Below are 22,993 nucleotides of genomic sequence, written 5' to 3'. Positions count from 1 at the left end.
ATGGAACTTTGATTAGGCGAGTCCAAAACCTTTACGGTGGACTTGCTGGTCTTCGAGCAACTTAAAGAAGTCCAGATGCTTTATCTTTAATTGTTTTTGAAATATTCATGTTCAAATATTGGCTCAGATTTTAATGTGTGAAAAAATGGTTTGAGAGTGGGTCAATGGAACACTTTGCAAATTAAAAAAAGAGAGCAAAATTACCCTGAAAAACATTTAATATATAAAGGAAAAAATTCACTGACCTTATTACATGAAACTGTGTGTGATCAAACTGTGGGCCATAAAATGTTTACGCAAATTTGAGATGACGCTCAAGCAAGAAATGTTCTAAATAAATGGCTGGTTTGACATGGAGTGACCCAAATTTGAGACGGGCCTTTGTGCTCTTTGTGGTCAGCAGTGGTTTTCTCCTTGGACTCTCACACGGCTGCCTTTTTTGTCCAGTCTCTTTCTTATTGTTGAAACATGAACTCTGACCTTGACAGATGGAAAGTGATGCCTGAAGATCCTCTTGGATGAGTCGTCGCTGCGCTCTTGGAGTAATTTTTGTCAGCTGGCCACTGCTGGGAAGCTTCACTACTGTTCCAAGATTTCTCCATTTACGGATAATGGCTCTCACCGTGGTTCATTAGAGTCCCAAAGTCCCTCATTACTGAGGGGAATTACTTTTTCACAAAGGGTTTGGATAACTTAACTAAGGTCATATTTTAAAAACTGCATTTTCTATTTATTCTATTGAAGTAGCAGCAAGAAGAGGCACTTGCTCCATATATTGGTTGTTAAGCTTAACGTGGGAATGCTTTACAAACATTCAGAGATGAACTTAAACACTTGCTTTACTTCTCTCTGGGATCACTTCCTCGGAAATGAAATGCTGGTTTGGTAGCGAGGCTACAAATACACACAGCCGCTCTATCACATGATGCATACTGCTCCGAAGTGCTACGGTTATGAGCTGAGTTACACCGTGTCGCAAGTTTTGTGAGGTGCTTTTTTGATATTTAATGGATCGGATTACATTTTTAATTTCTCTCCGATATCCGATCCAGTAATTTACGTCAGTATCGGACCGATACCGATACGTAATATCGGATCGGTCCATCTCTAATATTAACACTTATTGTTTAAAGTAAGAATTCAGGGAGGAGGAAAATACTTTTCACGGCTCTAGTTTACCTTTACAGTGAGTGCTGTTGAATCTTTTATAGCCTTGGGGACAAGTAGAGCCATAGTCTTCCACAATGTTCTGTTTGACTGATGCATCTGAGGAAAGACACAGCAGAGCACACAGGTAAAGGTATATGAAAAGCAGATAGTTTGACATCAAATTATACAAAATGTTTAGGCACCCACCAGGTAAATGCACCGCAGTTGCAATTTTTTATACCTCAAATAATACAACAGCCCTTTACAACTAATCAAGCAGCTGTGAAACTCCCACATCACCTGTACCTCAGGTATTCTCGTCTAAATCTCATCAGTAAATCTTATATAAGGCTTTAGTGTCTCCCTACTGTTGCTACAGATCTGCAAACTGTTTTGCAACCCAGCTCCACCCCTGCCTCTCCTTTCATGCTGTGTCTGACAATCAATACTGTATCCTTTGTAATGCCTGTTCTGTTCTGCCCAGTGATCTGGCTGCTGTTCTACACACCTCCAGCTTTCCACACAAGCAGGTAGAACAGGAGGAAGTTCCTACACTACCTATAGCTTACTGCAGGTGGAAATGAGAGCTTTCTTTTGAATGTAGTGGCCCCGGTTATCTGTTCATGCAACACTTTTTCACGTCCCTCCCAAACTCTTTTCTGAACAAAACCGCTTCCATGACTTTTTGAACGACTGTCACACAATCAAAGCCTTCAAGCAAAGCGTGAGAAAAGTGAGAATAGTTTTGTAATTATTGTAGAGGTGTGGGAGTTGAATTCTTGATAGGAAAAAACACAGAAGTCCTAGTTTAAACATCAGTAATTGGGGAAAAGCACCTTTTTACTGCGAGCTAAGTGACAGGGCTGTCTCCCAGTGTCTGTGGAGGCTCTCTGCAGGTCTCCCACAGTCCAAAGACACGGCAGTCCAGAAACATGAGTTTGGACTGTGGAAGTGGTGTTTCTAAATCACCCATAGGCGTGAATGAGTGCATGAATGAGTGTCTGTCTTTTTGTGTTAACCCCTTTTGACGGACCACCTATCTGGAGGGTACCACACCTCTCACCCAATGACAGCTGAGATAGACTCCAGACTGAAGGGGTTGGTTAAAAACTATTGCCTGCAATTCAGTTCAATTCAGTTTAATTTATATAGTGATAAATGTCAACAACAGTTGCATCAAGGAGTTTTATGTTGTAAGGTAGGGAGCCTACAATAATACAGACAAATACCCAAACTTGAGCAACTGTCATCAAGAGCAAAACTGTACGTTTATGTCTCAGTAATTGCTACTTCTCATTTTTTATGTATTTGTCTAATTGTGTGGTTATACAGATCAATGTTCCTTTAATACTTTTTAGTTTAAGTTCCATTTTTGGGTCTGGACAAACCTTCCCTTTCTTTTTGTTTTCTTTTCTAATCATAGTTGTTTGAAGTCTTGGGGTGGTAGCTTGCAAGAGAACTGCCTTAAATTTTCTTTCATGAGACCTGAAATAATAAACCACGGTATTCTCCTCCTCCTTCTTACTGTTCAACTTTCCATCAGGGAGTAAAAACATGCAAAGCTGTTTTATGACAGAGCCGTGGAAACACTGCACATTGTGAAATCACAATGGAAACAGAGGCAACACCGCAGCTTACCTTTATCATCTCATTGAAAAAGAAAAAAAAAGATTAAAAATACAACCAGGTGTAACATAACAGATAGCACTTTTTGCAAAAACAGCTTTTAAAAGACTAACCAGGATTAGGTTTTGTCAAAGGCCACATTGTCTGAAGCCAGAACTGAGAGAGGGAATAATAGCGGAGTGGAAAAAGCACGAGTAGCCAAGATTTTCATGAAATTTGATCTTCTGCAGCGTGATGACAGCGCTGAACTGGGCAGGCCCATAGGAACATGCTTAACTAGAGGGTTATTTTCCACATTCTCTTTTTCTGTCTCACTGTCTGTGTGTAATTCTCATAATTTCTTCCGTTTCCCCCACCTTACCGCTAACTTTCATGTAGACGTTCAGACACTCGTTTTTTTAATAGAGGTACAAAGTGATTGTTTTAATCCAGGGCCATAATTTCAGAAGGTGGAAGGTATAAATTGGTGGGAATGCGTCACATTTTTGGCTCAATAAACAGTAATTTTATTCCCGGGAACACACAAGATGCTGATTTTTAAAAAAAAAATCTTAATACTGTAGATAAAGATGAAAGCTAGAAACCCTAGATGTGTGACATTTACAAAGCTGGTAAAAAAGGACATTTCTTGAGGTACTCACTTGGTAATTTGGGGCACTGATAACATTTGTTTTGTCCCCATGAATTCCCCACACTCCCACAGCAATCCTCCTGATTGGTCAGAACAGGAAGCGGGGTGCTGTTGCACTAAAAGACCAATATTGAGAAATATTAACAATGGGAAAACAAGGAACGCATCTATATTTCAAGTTCAAAACTTCTTACAACTGAACTCACGGCTTGTTTGGGCGTGGTCTCTTGAAAGCAGCGCCCCTTTGGTTTGCGCCTCACCAGGACCTGGCGTGTCCCCGTTTTGTGAGGAGGTTTGATATCCGTTGAGTCGAGTGAGTGAATGATTACGGAGGTGTCTGGCGTGTGGTGAACACGTACATTAAACTGCACTGGAAGAGAAAAATCAGATATGAAAGGAAAGGGAAGAAGAGATATTACAATGTGAGAAGTGCTGAGGCAGACGATAGGTACCTTCTGAGGAGTGATGCCCCGGCTGTGATAAGGGGACGTTGAAGATTGACATTGACGACGTGTGTGTAAACTGGCTGCGGCTTATGCTTGACTCCATAAATTTCTGGCCGTCTGGCTTTAAAGCTACGGGGTACACAGGCTGCTCGTTGCCTCGCGCTGCCTGGGCTTGCTGGAGAGGAAACTGGCAGAGTCGACCGGTGAAGCCGGGAGGGCACAGGCAGTGCTTCCTCGAGCTGCATACTCCTCCATTCAAACACGTCAAGGGACACACAACTGCAGAGAGGAAAAGGCAACAGGCGCAGTCTTAGAAATATAAGTTGATAAAGCATGAATTCATTGATTCACTAAAATACAAGTATTTCATACTTTGAAATCCATCAATATGTATTCATGAGTTTTGTCAGACTGAAAGTGCTGATTTAGGATCCCCTGAGTCAGAGGCAGACTTTTATATGATCTTTCATAGAGTGATGTGAACAGCCTTATGATTCAGTAATGTACAGCATAAGTATGGAAGACAGACCAACGGGTTTGCAGCATAAGCAGGGCAGCGTAAAATCTTCACTTTGAACCGTGCCACTATAAAAAAAAAATGAATGAGTCCCTGAAGCCAGTCGGCCTGAGCAAGAAAGCAGGTAAAGTCATTGATCTGTATAACGGCTTCACTGTGGCATATGGGAAAGATCTTGAAGTTCGTGGGAAAGCGGCTGGCCTTAAAGGCATATACAGTACTCACTGCAGGTTTATTAGGTTCCCCGCTGTGTTTATTTAAGTGCAAAGTTGTTGAAATTCCCACAATAAGAACAATCGCAGGAAAGAGATAAGAGAGAGAGAGAGAGAGCAGGACTGTAAGAAAACAGCAAGCAGTGATGAATCCACAGAGAAAGATAAAACCCAAACAAGCTAGTGAAGTGGGAGTGAAAGCTTAGTCATGAAGGCCATCTCGTTATTGTGCTTCGATCCATGTTAGGTCTTTGTAACATCCCAAATGTTTGTGATACCTGAGCGTCAGTAAGACTTCCAAACACATGCACTGCAATTATGAATTAACATCATAAGCTACACGTATACTTAAGAGCAAATCAAGACAGTTATTATTAAATGTGCTGCAATTACATCACACAGCAAAAAATACTCACTGGACACTTCATTAGGCACAGCAGTTCGACTGCTCATTAGTGCAACTTGTTTAATCTTATCAGCCAATCACATGGAGCCAAATCAATACATTTTGTTCAAACTGTGCATCAAATAGGAAAAGAAAGATCGTTTGAAACTGCCGCGGTTTTTGGTGCCGGACGGGCTGAGTGCTTTAGAAACTGCTGACCTGCTGAAATTTTACTCCACAGTCGTCTCTAGTGTTTACAGACAATGAGCCAAAAAAAGAAAATATTCAGTTTGTGGCAGAAAATGCCTTGTTGATGTAAGAGGTCAAGGCAGAATGACTGCTTCAAGTCGATAGGAAGGCAGCAGTAAGGTTAGCAGCCATTTGTTACAATCAAGGTATGCAGAGGAGCATCTCTGAACGCACAAGGTGTCACGAGACACTGCAGCAGATGTTGCCTGGTCTCAACATGAAAACATGGAACCATCCTGTCCTGTGTCAACAGCGTAGGCAGGATAACGCCCCATGCCACAAAGTTAAAAACATCTCAAACTGGTTTCTTGCAACATGATAATAAGTTCACTGTAGTCAAACGTACGTCAGCAGTCATCAGCATCATCTCATGTGATGGAATAGGGGATTCACATCACAGGTGTGCAGCCGCAGCTGCGTGATGATGTCATGGCAGCATGATTGACATGAAACAGATGCTTTGGGAAAATGACACATTATAACTAAACACATCCAGAAAAGGTGTATAGGGTGCATAACAATGTGACTGTTAGAGCGAAACATCTGAATGATGATGCTCACACAGTAATCTAACAATGAGTTAAAAAAAATAAAGGCGTGTTTCTTCAAGGCAGGGCTCAGCGGTTTGATAAAGTGCACCATTTTTTTTCACAGTGCCGCATAAAGATGTTCATCTTTAAGACAGTCTAAGCTTTCCATCTTGTATTACATAAGGATTTTTTTTTCAGTAAGAGAAATACTGTGTCTGAGCTTAAAAAAAGGAGTCAGTCGGTTAATAAATTCACACATTTTGATAGTAAATCAGGCAGCTGGCAGCAACCTGTGGAAACTCCAAGAGGTTTGTGGTTAAAAAGCAGCTGTGGACACTACTCGTCAGGTTAAGAGCTTTAATGATGCTGCGATTGTGTCTTTAATGTGTCTTTTATGTAAGAGAAAAATCTGAGTATTATTAGCTGTCATCAAAGTCTCTGCCAAAGGAATGTGTGTGCTTTCCAAAATGTTGACCAATTCATTAATTTTAAAAAAGCTAGAGGTCTGTTTGAACAACAGAATCCGACTGCATTTAAGGCCCTTTTTTAGGTTATAAACCAACCAATTAGTCAAGAAAACAAACAAAAAAAAATTGACTGGATGAAAGCAACTGTTATTTTCTAACAAGCAAGAAAGAAACTAGACTTCAAATGACAGGGTGCTCACTTGTGGTGTTCACACAATGTTTTTGTTTCATTTTTCAGCTCCATTGTTCTCACTTCCTCACATCCTCCCTTCGATTACCAAGATCCAAAACTTTTCTCCTATTAATGCAACGCCCTTTGTCAGAATGGTTTCCCCTCGGTTATTTTCCTGCCGTGTTTTCCTCCTTTGTCTCTTTTCGTGTCACTTGAAGTTGAATTACAGCCTCTTTGTTAAATGCACTCACTGTTGTCTTCCTCCTCCTCACCACCGCTTCAGACTTCTGCCTAAATATAGAGTCCACCATCTCTTCTACACGAGTTCTGCTTAATCACTCAAAACTTAAAATCCATTTTTCACCAAACAAACATTCACTATAGAGCTTACCCCTCCTGTATCGCTACAACATTAACTTTGAAGAGGAGAGGAGAGGAGGCCTCTCACTGTTGCTGAGCCAGGTTCGCACACGTGGAAGTAATTAGTTGCGGACTGCCGAGGAGTCTGGGCTGTGGGGTAATTAGGGGACTAGATCACTTTAAGCACAGCAGGGACATCCTCATATGGTGAAAGTCTGGCAGAAAAATGAAAGAACTTCAATGAAACACCCAACAAGTGGCATAAAATATTTTCACTCTGAAGCAACATGGACACTTCAGAGGAAGTCTGCCTATAACACTTTGTGACAGAGGACTTTAACCACTAGGACTGGGTGCAGGCAGCAACATGCAGAATCAGGTGGAAAGGCTCAGGCACAGACTGAAGACTACTTAACTCTGACATAAGAGCTCCAGTTTCCAAGGTTCACATTTCATCTCAGAACTGGATTTCGAATGAGAGGAAACTGGGAAAATGAGGGCCTTGAAAATTGAGATTGCAGACACAGAAAAAGAGCCAGAGGACTTTTTTCCCCGAATCTTACATTAGATTACACAATCTAAACGCACAGAGGCTGTGGAAACAACTAACTGTAGACAGTCTGGACTTGAGCTGGGAATGTGTCTGAATGAGACATGATCCAGCTCCTCAAAAAAGAGAAGAGAGAACATTTTTCATACCTGGAGTTGAATTTCTTGGACTCCTGTGAATAAAACCTCTTGATGTTTTTAGCCTGACGCTGCGCCATGCTACATGCAACAATGCTGATTGCACAAACAATACTCTGTGGATAACACACATCATCTGCTTGGTGCATGATTATATATATCACATCTGTTGTTTCTGTGACCGGTCTATTTTTACACTGAGTTGTGAAACACACTGGTTTATCTATTTTAAACAGAAAAACAGTCAAAAACGCCAAAAAAGGGTCATTCACAGCATACAGAGATGACAATTCTACGTTGATTTGTTATGACAGATAGTCCAGTTTTTGGAGGGAAAACTCTGTTGTTTGTGTCTTCTGGCTGTTTAAAGGAACAAACTCCACCCTTGAAAGGTTGTAAAATATACTCCTGACGAAGAGCAAAGTGAGCCTGCAGCTCTAATTAAACTGTAGTTTAAAAAAAAGAAGAGAATTTCATTTTAAAATCAAATCCGGACACACCTAAACAGCAAGAGAGACTATAGATGTAGGAAATATCATCAGCTGTGATATTGCAGATGATCTTATTCCTTCCTTTTTGGGCTTCCTGACAACTGTTAAGATGTTCTTCTCTATGTGTTACATGCTGCTGTGAGCGTTTTGTTGTGTAATGTCATAGAAACCCCATATATTTATTTACAAAAAGCATTTCATGGCGCTTTAAACAGAAATGTCTGAGTTAACAGAAAAAAAAAACAACCTGCAACATCTGGAAATTTCAAATTAAGCCAGAGTGAAAGAGCAAAAATCTGAAGATCCTCAAAGAGGCCATTTCAGACAGGCTTTAAAACTTGGTCAGCCCCTGAGCTCCCATGTTATAGTGTTAAAATGCCTAACTTAACAGCAGAAATAAACATATAAATTTGTTTTTTAGGTGTTCGTAACTGGCTATAACTGCCCAGAGATACTGCCATGATGTCTGCTGGGTGGCAAGACGACACAAGCAGCCAAGATGCAACTGTTTCAGGACTTTATTGAAGTCTGGTAGATGATCGTGGGATCCTTTCCATGGTAAACAAAAATGCCTCCATAACAACCAGCCAAGTGTTAAAAAAAAAAAAAACTCTGCAGGAGGAGGCTTTATCACTCAGTGGACCATTTAGGTATATGATGTCAAATCTATCGGAACATGAAGACTGTATACGGGAGCAAAGAGGGCTCAGCACAAAGTGCATTCTGCAACAGCATTCTCTGGATGACTGAGTCTGTGTTCAGGAAGGAGGAACTATGGAGGTTTTGAATAGCTCATGGCCTTAAGCATATAACATCATCTCTAAAACAGTGGAGTCAGTGTGATGCATGTGCATGCCTGGCTTCCATTGGCACTGGGTGACGTGTTTATTCGTGTTTATTCATGATATGACAGAAGTGAAAATATGAGCGCTACTTTCTGCTCGGATTCAGGGGTGAGGAAGGTTTCCAGGGTCACAAGAGTCACGTATCAAGTTAAAGCTCCGACGGCAGGTGGTATTACACCTGCACTTCGTGCCTTTATTATCCTGACGCACAAACCTCCGTTTCACATCTTCCTCCTTTAAGTTCGAGCCATGCACAGACTAATGTTTCCTGCAGATTGTTTGTAAGTGGGTGTGTTTGTTTGTGTGAGAGTGCTATTAAGTCAAGGGTGTATCGCCTCCTCAGAATGCTGCTGCGGTGGAGCGACTGCACCACATTACAAGCTGAAATGGGCACAACGTTTAAAAGCTGAGATCATAACAAAGGGTTTTACTCTCCGGCGGACTTTCCCTTTAAATCATCACCTCGGCGTTCATTGGCAGAATTTATGACCCAAAATCGCTCAGCGACTCTGTCTGTCAGCTAGCTTAGCCTCTCGGAGACAGACGCCCTCTGTTTTCCACCACACCTTTGTCTTTACAGATCTAACACATTCCTGAACCGAGAGGTGGTGTGTTATTAAAAATCAAACGTGCTTAAGAGTTATTTGGTGGTCTAGATGAATGTGAGGCATGAACAGGGCTGGCTGTGTCAGTGGCGGGATGTGGAACATGTGCATCTGAAGCAACTACTCTATCATGAACAATATTTTCCACGTTAAAAAAACAACTGAAGAAGTAGAGAACAGTCCATGATTTCAACATTACTCACTGCTAATCCATGCCAAATCGATCCACATAAAGTTTTTAATAGATAACTTTGTTCACTTCAGATCATGTAGACACACCGCACTGCCATTTCATATTTTTGATCTATCTTTCCAAAATGTGGTTGGAGTGGAGCTAAGAAAGCATTTGAAGTTGACCTTGTGCTTTGCTGTTATGCTTTCAAAACCTAATTTAATTTTGAATGCCAGCTTCCCCGTACGTTCCAAGAGTCAGGAAGCTTATAATTTTCCCACCCACTGCTGACTTCAGAAGAAAGACACGAACAGCACAAAGAGACAGGAGGGAGACTCCTTGTCTTCAAGCTCTTATCATCAGCACTTCAAGTGATGGACAAATGAGAGGGAACAAACAGTGTATTTATTATATATAATAAATATATCATATTAAAGTGAGGGAATAAAGCCACACGAGAGAGATGTAAAATCCACAGACTAAAAAATAAGTGGATTGTTGCGATTCCCAGACACTTATTTCTTTAAGAAAAAAAAACAGATTGGTACATTCCTCAGCTCCTACGTAAGCAAGCCCAGTGTAACGAGAAAGACATAAATAATGTCCAAAGAAAGCCCAGGAAGACTCGATCAGATTGAAAGATCTGAAAAGTTTAATGATGTTAAAGAAAGAAACAAAGAAAGAAACAAAGAAAGAGTTGCCCTTTGAGTACCCTGTGAAAAACCCACCCACTCACTTCTGTCTGTCTGGAGATGACGCATCATCAGCCCCCTCCCTCCACGGCGTCCTTTCAGCCGCAGCCGCACCCTCCCAGCACAAAAACAACAAATTACAGTCCTACAGACTGCAACTCACTGAACTGAAAGCTACCCCACATAATCTTGAGCCATACAGATGATACAATGGCCCGATCTGTCCCCGTCTCTCACTACTGTCCTCTGGCCAAACTTAGCAAGCTAACCCGTCTGAAAGTTGGTGATGACTCCCGCTGAGTCACTTTCACTGTGATTCAGTCCCTGGATGGGTTTTTGGTCCCAGATCTTATTGGCCCGTACAGCTGCAGGAATACAGAGTGTGACACCACCAGGAGTTGTTTTTAGACTGGTGGAGCTTTCAAATTATTACTGAGTAATTGTGAAGCATGACACAGTTGGTAGTTGGTGTTTATCTTCAGTGGAAGTAATGATTACATCAAACTGAGTGTAGAAATATCTAAAAATGTACTCCAACATGGGTTTTTTTTTATATTTCTTCCACGTAGTGAGTAATTCTCATCAATATTTTATGAAAATTCCACTTGGTGGTTTATTAAAGTGGACCTTTTCCTCATTTATCGCTCCATATTCATAGTCCTGGACTCTACTACAGTAGAGTGGGTCAGTAGCTTTATATGAGTCACAACTGCTTATTTTTCTTATACTGTACCTTAATGCAGCCTCTCGGTTCACCCATGGTCCAAAACAAGCCATTTAAGCCTTAAAAGGTGCCTTAAGGCCACCCTTCTTTCAGGTCAGCTTTCTCTTAATTGGCTGTTGCTTGGCTTGGCTTCAGATGCAGTTGTTTAGTTTCCACAAACACAGCCGGGTGCTTGAGGGTACTGCCACTAAATCAGGTTCTAAGTAAACTAACTGCAAACCCACTAAAAAACATAATTTGTCAGACTTGATTGGGCAATCTTTTAAATCCATCCATCCACAGTCAAGGCCGAACCTGATCCAGAATATAGGAGCCTACAAAGATTACAGCAGGAAGTCTGAATATTTGGTACAATAGGTCAGCTTTAGTGTTCACAGTGAAACATAAACACTGCTTCTTTGTTTTTCATGGCCTCTGTGGTCTCATTCTACTATGGAATATGAAAGTGGTGAAGCTCAACCTAGCTTAATGCCTGCAAGTGGAAAACTAGATTTAACCCCGTGACCCTGTTCTCGTCTTTTAAAAAGTGCTTCCAGGATTATTTCTGGTTATATTTTTTTCTTCTCGTTGACCTGAGAGAACTGTGACTAAACAACACCGGCTCCCATAAACAGTTGCCACAAGAGCCGGTGTTTAAAACGAGAAGAAGAGAATGGCTATCATCATATGATGTGCTTCCCTTTACCATCAAACCACGTCCCCAAATACACCCACCGTCAACTGGCACTGTGAGACCACATACCACGCCAAGCAAGGGACGACGCATGAAGTGGGTCAGACTCCCGCAGCTGAGCCAGACACTGGGAGTAAATGACATAATCACCGCCTTATGAAAACACAAACCTGCGTACACATTCCTCCTCCTCCTCCTACTCTCCCCCTGTAGAGCTCCCGCTCCTCCATCAACCCCCAGAAACTCTGGACGGCCTCACTTTCAGCTATCCAAACAACAGTGCTGCCCTTTGCCAGAGTCCAGCACTGTCACTGAAGGCTTTCATTACCTCTCTCTCTCTCACACACACACACACACACACACACACACACATAAAGGCTAAAACAACAGTTTGTTAACATTACAGAGACGGGATGATGACAACGACGACTGCTCCCGAGAAACAGAAGCAGCCGTCATTAAGGGGGATCAGTCTGAGTATAGGGAGGGCCGCGATTTCCCAGATCTAAATCAAACCCTGCCTTGCGCAATGTGGTTTTCACATGTCATGGAAATATGCAACCACACTGCGCAGCTTTTTAGCGGGCACAAATCCAGCGTTACCCCATCACGCCCCTCTGGCACATACGTTTTGTGGAAAGAGAGCAAGAGAGTCAGATAGAATCTTGGCACCGGTGCAGATGATGTCATCTAATGACTATCTAAAAGCCCCGGCTATAAGGACTGCAGGGCAGGCAGGTAAGAGTGCTGACTGTGCTCTGCTGAGATTATGTCAGATACCTGTGCTGTGAGATACTCAGCACTGGAGTGCGTGGCAGGTAATGTCTGCAGGGTGCTCTGTCTCAGGCCAGGGCAGGAGGCAGCGCTGGCGGAGGCCATGTTATTCTATTTACCCTTCCTAATCGCTACAGCTACAGGGTCTCTGCTCGGTGTGGGTACAGTCCCCAGCATTCCTCTCAGTAGCTTTAAATAACTGCTCCATTCCCCCCTCTCACTACACAAATGGGAGGAGAGTGTTAAAGATGGCAAAGAGGGTTGTTTGTTTGAGCTGGGTTCATTCAGCACACCACTCCTGGACACAGTCACATGCAAAAAATATACACGCCGTTGCCCTGAGACGATTTAAAAGAGAGCACCTCTAATTGCTGCTTTGTTTCCACAAAGTTCATTTAATGAGATGCTTTTTTTTTCTCTTTTTCTTCGCGCTGAAAAGTAGGATTAAAGCGTTCAGAGCGGCCTGTAAGACTAGAAAAGCGCTACATAAATGCAGGCTATTTAGAGTCTGATTGGATGGGGAACTCCGGCTTAAGATCATGTGGATGTTGGCTCTGAGTGAGTGTTGTGGTGCAAGCTTGACTAAAGTAAAATTTTAAAAAAAAAGGAAAAACTGACTGTGGAGTTAACCTTTTTAAAAGGCCACGCTTCACTGAGGGGAAGCTGCACTGAATCAAAACAAAGTGACTAAAATTGGGTGTGTTTATCTTTTAAAAGATAAAGCATTTTCACAGCTTTACCAGTTGGATCCACTTTTATGAGGGGAGCCCACAGTGGAAACAAAGGCAAAAAAAGAAAAGGTTAACGAGAACACAAAACCTCCCAAATAATTACAAGCATTATTTAAATGGACACACGGAGGTTACACTTATTTAGATTAAAACTCAGCCTTGGCAACAGGGTCAATGGCCAGCCTGTAAACAGCAGCCAAAGGTAAGAAGCTTTCGTGATTATTAAGCTGGGAATGAATGTGCCCGAGAGTCCATCGCTCATGTGTGTTTGTGTGTTTGTGAGTTTGTGAGCACGGGAGCCGTGCCCAGCTTTGCCTCTGAGCTCAGTCCAGCCTGTGGCAAAAAATCCGGAGTGCTGCAGGTTTCTTGGTTGCCTGTGTTAGACCGCTTTCTCCAAAGTTTGGCATGACAGAGAAAAGAGCGTGTGGGGAAGAGCAGAGGGCTTTGAAAGGTAAAATAAACTTGCCTCCCTAAAGAGAAAGAAGGAGAGAGAAAGCAGAACCAGCCTTGACTGCTGTATTTAACTGACTTGTGTTCATCTTCAGGCTCCCATGGACCTCTGACCCATGCCAAGGGAAAACCAAAACAAACCACAAGGCTACTACTGTCACTTTACCCTAAATACAAAACCACATGGGAAATCCTCAAATAGCCATTTCCACTTGTCATGATGCCCATTTTAGGGGACGCAAGCCCAGACTGAGCTATGATAAGAACCACTTCCTGTGCAAACGAGGCCCCGCCCCCCCTCACAACATTCCCTTAGATATTCCAGAAAAAGATGAGAATCTGGAGCTGCCTGGCAACAGCAGGCCTGATAAAGAGGAGATGCAGAGGAGAGAGGAGGCTCAGCGGGCTGTCTGGGAGCTGAGCAGCTGCTGTCAGGAAGGCAAGATATATTGGATGCCTCCGTGCTAGCAACAACGAGAAACATTTAGACTTGGACTAAAAAAGCACGCCTTAGTCAAAGCAACCACAGTATGTGCACTGCTTTTATGTAGCCATTGATTCTGAAAGAATATCTCCTAAAAGAAATACATAATTCTGACAAAGTACAAGACGTATAAACTTTGAGGCGCAATAACCAAGAACCAAGATTGAAAGTGTTGGGGATAAAGGAAGTTTTTAAAAGGGGTCATAGCATGTGATCAGCATAAGCTAAGGTCATTCACGGGTTTCTCTGTGAAGTGAGTCACATGTAACTCTTTCATCCTTTTTAATATTTTCCAGTCTCTGAATGCTAAAATTCAACTTTAATAAATAAAACAATATGTATTCTGCAATAGTTTTATCGCTGTCATAACCACCTAACCCCCTGCAGAGCCCTGTGATTACTTACATAGGCACCATGTGGAGTCCATGAGGAGGGCAAATTGTATGTTGCTGCAAACAGTTCTTTTTTCTGCCTGCCATGCCTGGAAGGAATTCTTTGCTTTCATCGGTTTTATAAAGTGCAAAGTGAAATGCAGATTCATTTATGACACATGTAATCAGCGCAAGCGTATCGACAAAACAAATCGGATGTCGTAATCTGATGGCCGATCCTGAATGGGACATACTTAGCAATAAAACGATGTCCTGTAACGTCTGCCTGTGTGCAAACGTTCTCTTATAGAAAGTCCAAATGAGCAGCGTGCTGTGCAGGTGATTTATATTCATGTCCTTTAGGTTATTCACACTGAGACAATCTGCTCTGTCTGAACATCTGGGTGGTCGCCTCTCCGTCTGTCTGTCCCAGTCTGCAACAGCATAATGACATCCCGCGCAGATCAAACAGATTCATTATTTCTATTTATTACTTGATTTACATTTTGGATAATTGCTGTTTATGAACTAGTGTATTTTTAAACATAAAGAAGCTCGGGCCTTTACACAAACAAAGCTTCTGTGGTATATTGCTGGAAAAACAGAGTAATTGTTTAAAGCTGCTCTAATCTATGCCATACCTTTTTATTTTAGTTACAGTACTGCGCCAAAGTCTTAAATCACCCCTCATTTCTTTATGTTTTGGATCTTTCTGCCTTTTTTTTCAGTTCTCTCAAGATGATCCCACACTGCTTCATTCATGTTGAGGTCTGGGCTGTGGGGAAGCCAATCCATGACTACCAGAAATGTAGCTCCAAACCATGATAGATGGCTGTAGACACTCACTGTTGCTTCTCTCCTGACCTCCTCCATACATGCTGATGGAAATTTAAACCAAAAGTTCCAACTTTGGATTCATCTCTCCATTAGACTTGCTGTCACTAATTTTCAGTCCAGTTTTTGTGTGAGCAAATCTGAGCATTTTCTCTCTGTTCCCCTTGCTTAAAAATGGCTTCTTAACCGCCATCCTTCCACTGAGACTGTTTCTGATGAGGCTTCGACAAACAGCACATGGATCAACTGAGAGATCAAATGAGTCCTGTGTCAGGTGTTTGCTGGATTCCTTCTTACTTCTTAAGGACATGACTTTCAGATCAAATACACCTGCTGTAGATAGTTTTTAGGCCTTCTTCTGTCCTCTGCTTGTCCAGTTTCCTCAAATTTGTTTAATGACACGCTGCACACCATGGTGAGTTTTCAGCTAATAAATCTTTGGGAATCCCCTTGTTGGTGAAAATTTATTCTTTTGTATTTGTTAAACTGTGTTATCTTTGCCATTTTTCATAGATTCAACTAAAGAAATTAGTAAAAAAAAAAAAATAGGATATTTTAGGACATTTTGTTAGTAACAAAGTGCTTACAGATAGAAATTGGCTCTTTGCTAAGTTGTCTGTTATGTGTAGACACAACATTTGTTCATCCCTTGAGCTAGCTGCCTGTTTTATGCTTGAATGATACATAGGTCAGCGTGAAGTGACTTAACAAACAAACAAAAACAGTCAGGTACAAGCACTGTGCTGAATATGTTTGGGAAAAGCAGCCAATGTCCAAAGAAAACCTTAGAGAGATCTTCAGAAAGCCTGGTGAACTGTTGCTCGAGACCACTGGAAAAAATGGTCTGGTTTCTTAGAAGCAAAATATAAAGAAATGGGAGCCAGCTCAAAAGTTTTGTACAGTAACGTACAAAGAATACAAATCGTGCAGAGTGATTTCACATCCTTTAGCTCAGCCGCTTTAGTTTTAAGTGCCTGTCACTGGCTGAAAAGTCAGAGGATCAACAAACTGAGGAGGGTTTTATGATCACCATAAATACACGCACTGTACCTGTATTATTTAGCTTTTGATATATTTAACTTTGGATAACTTCTTTGGCCTACTAAAACAGAACAAACAGAAGTAACGAACAGGATTTCACTTCCCTCTTTCAGTTTAATATAAAATAAATGACCTATTTTGCCGTGGAAACACAAACTTTTGAGAACATGTCAAGTAAAGCAAAGCAAAAAGTCTCAGTGAACTACATTATGACTAAAAGTGTATCTTGGTTCTGAATGTGTTTGCTCTTTAAAGACTCTTCTTTACTTCTACAGACTGACAGGAATCATATTTTCTTTTGTGGAAAAGTTTTGTTCAGTCTGGGCGTCAGGCTCGCCGTTGCTTACATCATAACTGCTCAAATATGGAAAAGTCTTCATATTGTTGCTGCTATAGCCGTGGCCGTTTTAACACGGGAGAGAGAAATTTCCACTTGTCCAGACCACATTCCAGCGCTCGCGCTGAACAGCACACATCTCCTGTGCAAGCTGGAGTCGACTCCTCGGTCCCTCTCTGCAAAATACTCCGATAAACGGACGGATAAATCCGGGAGACGGGACTGTGTGACGACATGATCTCGTTATCCAGACACACTGCGAAACAGCATGAGGCATTCCAGGAATCCGACGCGTCTCTCTTGAATTACTTTACACAGAAGCTCCATAAAACGTGACGTACCACAAGGAAATCGGGGGGAGAAGAGGGAAGACTGATGCCGGAGCCAACTCTTTGCCTCTACACTGTGTCAGAGTGGAAGAATACTGTCACAGCAGTGCAAGTACCATTCACTTGGCCTCAATTGAATCCAGCCTGCTTCGACTCCAGCTACGACTCTACACGCAACTGCAACTCTGTGCAAACCTGTGTGTGATGAATGCAAAATGCACCACAACCACAACCTGCTGCTGCCACTCCTCCCTCCCCACAGGCATTGTTTATTTTTCATCCAGCAGCTCTGCATCTTAGTTTGGTTCTAAGAATTCAGCCAATAAAGGAGAGAGAGAGCACATAAGTGGAAGAGGAATCTGTATTTAGAAATATGTGAGTTTTAAGAAAGAAAAAGAAGAAAGAAGCCGTATCATGTTAATAAATATATTTATTACTGAGCTGTGCCGTGCAGCGTAGTGTATTAGCTCACTTTCATTACTGTTATTGAGTTAATTCACTGTCAGACTGCGTTAAAAAGCTCAATCTCACTCTGTACACCGAGCCACTGAGGGTAAATCCATTTGTGGAGCGGCACACTGATGTAGACTGCAAGGCTCCAAGTCTCAACCACAGCTGATCTGATACAGCACAGAAACAGCTCCACTCATGCCAACCAGACACTGGAGTGAGGGAGGTGGGGAAAGTATAGATCTTAAGAGTACATTTATGTGCCATGTAATGAGCCGTGCCTTACTAATTAAAGTGTAACCCAGGAACGTTTTCCAGATGCAGCGGAGGGTAAACCTCAGCTCACCTCATCTTAGCCACCTATTTATTTGCACAGTTTCCTCACATGAACCCACGGAGCCTATCAGCAGCAGGTATGGAACCAAAAGGCCTCGAGATGATCAGATATGCTGGCTTTGAACCAGTTATTTTGTGGATTATGGGCCATTTTTTGTGACATGGTGTTGGTTTTGATTTTTAGGTGGACTTTATTGCTTCAACTCGCGCTCGTGCTATCAACTAACCTTGAAATGAGCTAAAAGTGTTTCAGATTTTCAGGCATAACCTTTTCTTATAGAGAAGCACAGTTGGGCCAGTTTTAGGTGTTTTATGGAGCTCCACATTGGTATAATAAGCTATTAAGAAAGTCAGCTTTTAAGCAAACAAACAGGCCTCCCTCACCTCTCTACAGGGGCGATGTGCCAAAAAGTGATTTCCATGGTTTCTCCTTGTTTCTTATGTCTAATATCTTTACTTATTTTGGTAAAAAGATGGAGGGCAACATGATGCTGGGGAAACTTAAAGTATGCCTATAAAATTGTAATGTTATATTTGTTACAGTTTCTGCTGTCCTGTTGGCCAGATCCCTTATGAAGATTGTTTTTTATCTGCATAAATAAAGAATATATAAAAGTCACTTTGCCAGCTCCAGCTTCGCCTTGTGACAGAAATGTTCCTTCTGGCTTTAAATGGCAGGACATCAGTCATGATATTAGATGTATTTGGCATATTTTTTGACAGATTGAAGGCCAAGGAGGCATTTATAATCGTTTAAATAATCGCGATCATTTCTTTTTGCAATTACCGGAAATCCTTTTTTGGCACAACAGGGATAACCACAACGTAAAAGCCTGGGGTCAGGACAGGGCTCTCACTAGACATTTAATCGCCCCCAGCCCTCATAAGAAACTGCCTCTGTCACTTACCGACCCTGAAGCCCGGTCCGGTGAGCGTGTCGGCCCCCTGCCCGTTCTCCGCGATCAGCGTGGTGTTGTTGCCCTGCTCGCAGGTATCCTGGCACTGCCCCTTCAGGCAGACCCGCTTGCAGATGAGAGGAGCGATGACCACCTTGAAGCGCTCGCGTGTGGAGGAGCGCTCCGTGCACCACACCAGCCTGTGGACGCTCAGCCAGATGACAAGCAGATGGGAGATCAGAGAGGGCATCCTGGCATCCTTTCACTGCCCTCCACAGAGACCCCGGGACATTTAATCACAAGCCGAGGGTTTCAGCTCCAGCTCAAAGGCGCCTGCTTTGTTAACACAGAGGGAAACTTTTGACGTCTCATACGGTGGAGGAAAAAAAACAAAAACGTGTGTCCTCCCTCCTGTTTTCTTCTTTGGGAAAAATAAAATCAGTTCCCTCGCGTACCCATGTGATCCATCTGCAAAACCGACGCGTTTGGCATCCTCGGTAGCTTCTCCTAGTTGCGCTCGTTCCAAAAAGTTGCAGGAGTTGCTCTTTTGCTTTTGTCGCTCTTCCTTCTTCTCGCCTGTTGCTTTGGAGGGCTGGAGAGGAGTGCGTATGTGGGTTTGGAAGAGAAAGAAGAGAGGGAGGAGAGGAGGAGAAGGGGTGAGCCAGCCCTCTCTGGAGAACTTGGCCGGAGGCCAGCCAGGCGGTGCAGGAGCAAAGCTGAAAGTGGTTTCCTTGTTGGTTATTTCTCCTCTAACAGCCCTCCTCTGCTCTATTGCCCCCGCACAGACAAATCACAGCTGCACAGCTGTGCGTGTCACTCTCAAATAGAAAAAATAAAACAAAACATGGACACAGGCTAATAATTCACTCTGTGTTCGTGAGATTCTAGTGCGTGAAAATGCACTGGCCTCTCCGAGGTTCCTCTCTATGTCTGTAAAAATATCAGCCAGTGTGCATACACTGATCATAACATGTCATTACGCCGCAGTGTGTCACTGCACTACATCAGTCATTGTATTTGAATATTTTGCTTTTCACTTGAAGCTAAAAAATATCAGTCATGTGGATTTCTTCAAGATTTTACAGGCAGTCTAATATTTCTTGTATTGTGTGATGAGCTTCTTTATATTTCACAGCTCAGATATTTAAATAGCCGTAAGGATGTCCAGAAGCATGGTACAGCTGAAAAGCCAGTATCCCAAGGACCACTGGTGCTGAATGACATATAAATGCTATATACATGCTTACAGCCATTGTGTGTGTATTCCAACAGCATTGTCTTTTAAGAAGAGTTCACCAGGGGTTTGAAACATAAGGCCCGGGGACCAGAATTAGCCAGCGTTTTCTGTCCAGTGGGCTGGAGTGTAAAATGACAGTCTTTGGCAGGCTGATATGAGGCCTTAGGTTTGACACCTGGTCTAAATGCTGGCCTACCTACAGTCCTGGCCTATCTATGATGGTAAAACCTTCCACTTTCAAAATGACAGCAATGGGTCTCCTCTGTTTCCAAATGCTTACAGAGTGCTGTTAATAGAAGAGGTGATGCGACCTGGCATCAAATCAAAACTGAGCATACACTTTTCAGAAAACACCTTTCTTACTTTCAGCATTTAAATTTGTTGGCTCCGCAGCTAATAGATGCTTTTACAGTCTGGGGTTATAAAAGCATCTATTAGCTGCTGAGGTTTTTGCAACAACTGCAACAAATTCCAGTTTTCCATTCTTGCCCTCGGTGTGCAGATAAATAGCGCTCAATCTCGCAGCCGCCCACGCCGACTGAAACAGATTAAAGTCAGACGGCCAACGTGACACCACACAGTCTGCAGCGCTGAGACCTGCCTAAACACTTAATGCATGATAAGTTCAGCTGCGACTCTCGCCTGGGACGAACGAGCGTGCTGATTAATCACACTTCAAAAAGTAAAAAAAAAAATATATGAAGGTGCAGCACGGGGGCTAGTCAGTGTCTGGGGGTCATGTGAGCAATGGGTGAAAGTGAGAAACAGACAAAGGGAGGGGAAGAAAGCAAGCTGAGTCACTTCCTCTCCAAAAAAAGTGAATGTGTTTACTTTTAGTCGCTGAGGAAATGACTGCATGGGCCTACAGAGAGTTCACGAGCCGTTCTCACATGTCTCTGAGCCTCTGCTGCTCACCATCATAAGGTCACCGACTGCCAAGACACACACACGTGCACACATGCACGCACACACAGAATGAAAATACACTGCAGGTCAGACAAGAACCCATCCTTATTGTTAGTACAATATAATTACTTCCCATCTGAAAACTGAAACCCTGGTGATATTCTCTGACAAGCAGACAATAATAACAGACAGCACGGACAAATAAGCAACCTTATTACACAATCTGTGTGTAAAAAGAGCTGAAGATGGAAATTCAATCCTTTACTTGGATAAAAGCAGCAACGCAACATCCAAAAGATGAAGAATGTGAGCGACTAAAGCAAAGACTACTTAGAGCAGAGTGCCCCGAACAATAATAAACCCTTCTGCTCAATGTGTCCCGGGCCTCTAAGTTAATCAACACACAAAGTGCAGTGAGATAGTTAACATATTAGACTGCGTCTTTATTTCTACAGCAGCTCGTGTTTCTCTATGGAAACAATCAGAGCCATTTCCACAGACAATGCCAAATTTTTAAAGCGATCACGAGGAACTACACTCAGCGGCGTTGGAAGTTTTATCAGGTTTGGCCACGAGAGAATCTCAGTGAACACTCAGGAGCAATGACAACAGCTTAATGGATCTATGGCAGCCTCTGCTGGATCACTTGCCCAGTGGTTTAAACAAAGACGTCCAAAGGGCACGTTGGCTCCAGGTGGAGTTTTCTCTACAGAACAGTAAGAAGAAATTAGTTTCGGTGCCGTGCACAAAGAGTCTTATTTTTTTTGGATCAAGCCTGTGAAGCATATTGGCATGATTTACACTACATGAACTATATACGGTTTTTCTTAGGAGCAGATTAGACTGTGTATCAACACAATTTGTACTCTGGATTTTGTGCTTTTATCCCCAGAACGGTCAGTGATTATGACTGTTTATCCTTTACAAGGTTAAAATTTGTAGTTTCTTTTCCAAACTGGTCTAAAACAAACCCACAGCTGCACAACTTGAACTCAATGGTGCATTTTGAGGGAATAATCACTGCAAAAACTTGTCCTGGGAGATTAGCTTTTAGACCACTTGCCATAAAACTCATCACACTGGCTATTGTTCCACCAGACAATAGATTGCAGTAAGTTTAGTGATCCTGTAACTTTTTTATCTACTGCACGTTGAAATTTCTCTTTGTCCATTTTATTCATTTGTGACCAAACAGATACAACAAGGTGCTGGAAGCATTTCTCAGAGAATTTCGTCCATATTGACGTGATAGCATAACACAGTTGGTGCAGATTTTTGGGCTGCACATCCGGCATGTGGATCTCCTGGTCCAAAGGTGCTCCGTTAGGTGTAGATCTGGTGGCTGTGGAGGCTTTGTGAGTATAGCAAACTCACTGTCATGTTCAAGTAACCAGTTTGAGATTATCTGAGCTTTGTGACATGATGTGTTATCCTGCTGGTAACAGCCATCAGAAGATGGGTACACTGTGGCTGTTTAAATGATGCTCATTGGTCATAAGAGGCCCAGATTGTGCCAGGAAAATATCCCGCACACCATTACACTTCCAGCAGCAGCCCGAACTACTGATGCACAGCAGGGTGGATCGATGCTGAACCACTACCATCAACACTCATCAGTAGGTAACCTTTTTTCCAATCTTGTATTATTCAATTTTGGGGAGCCCACATTCTTTGACCCAGTGTGGTCTTCTGCTACTGCTGCTGTAACAAATCTCCTTTAAGGTTTTATGTGTTGTGTATTCAGATGCTCTTCTGCACACTGATTGTGACCAGTGATTATTTAAGTAACTGTTACCTTCCTATCTGTGGTCGACTCCTTTGTCACGTGGTGTGAGCAGAATCATCTGCAGCTCAACGTGGCAAAGACCAAGGAATTGATCGTGGACTTCAGGAAGACCAGGAAACACTTGACCCCTGTTTCAATCCAGGGGGTCAATGCTGACATTGTGGAGGACTATAAATACCTCGGTATACACATTGACAATAAACTGGACTGGGCTAAAGACACCACAGCACTTTACAGGAAGGGCCAGAGTCGTCTCTATTTTTTGAGGCGACTGAGGTGCTTCAACATCTGCCGGACAATGCTCAGGATTTTCTACGAGTCTGTTGTGGCCAGTGTGATCCTCTACGGCCTTGCATACTGGGTTGGGGGGGGGGGGGGGGGGGGAGAAGCAGGCTGAG

The 22,993-nt window shown here is 42.6% G+C and overlaps 1 protein-coding gene across 2 annotated transcripts in view; it reads right to left on the bottom strand.

Annotated features, from left to right (window-relative positions):
• ltbp3 (latent transforming growth factor beta binding protein 3) overlaps nucleotides 1-19,385 on the bottom strand; it is a 39,571-nt gene extending 20,186 nt beyond the window's left edge. For both annotated transcript variants that reach the window (XM_082548030.1, XM_082548031.1), the window contains exons 1-5: nucleotides 18,679-19,385; nucleotides 3,859-4,131; nucleotides 3,613-3,776; nucleotides 3,417-3,522; nucleotides 1,180-1,266 (exon numbers count right to left, since the gene is read on the bottom strand). In XM_082548030.1, the coding sequence (XP_082404156.1) occupies nucleotides 1,180-1,266; nucleotides 3,417-3,522; nucleotides 3,613-3,776; nucleotides 3,859-4,131; nucleotides 18,679-18,916 (868 nt within the window). In that variant the 5' untranslated portion in view covers nucleotides 18,917-19,385. The remainder of the gene's footprint in view (nucleotides 1-1,179; nucleotides 1,267-3,416; nucleotides 3,523-3,612; nucleotides 3,777-3,858; nucleotides 4,132-18,678) is intronic.
• Between the last annotated feature and the right edge of the window lie 3,608 nt (nucleotides 19,386-22,993).

Source organism: Aulonocara stuartgranti (genome assembly GCF_965226115.1).
Source record: "Aulonocara stuartgranti genome assembly, chromosome: 10".
NCBI classification, from domain to species: Eukaryota; Metazoa; Chordata; class Actinopteri; order Cichliformes; family Cichlidae; genus Aulonocara; species Aulonocara stuartgranti.
The sequence above is the reverse complement of the archived record's forward strand: the minus strand, read 5'-3'. Positions and strand labels throughout refer to the sequence as shown.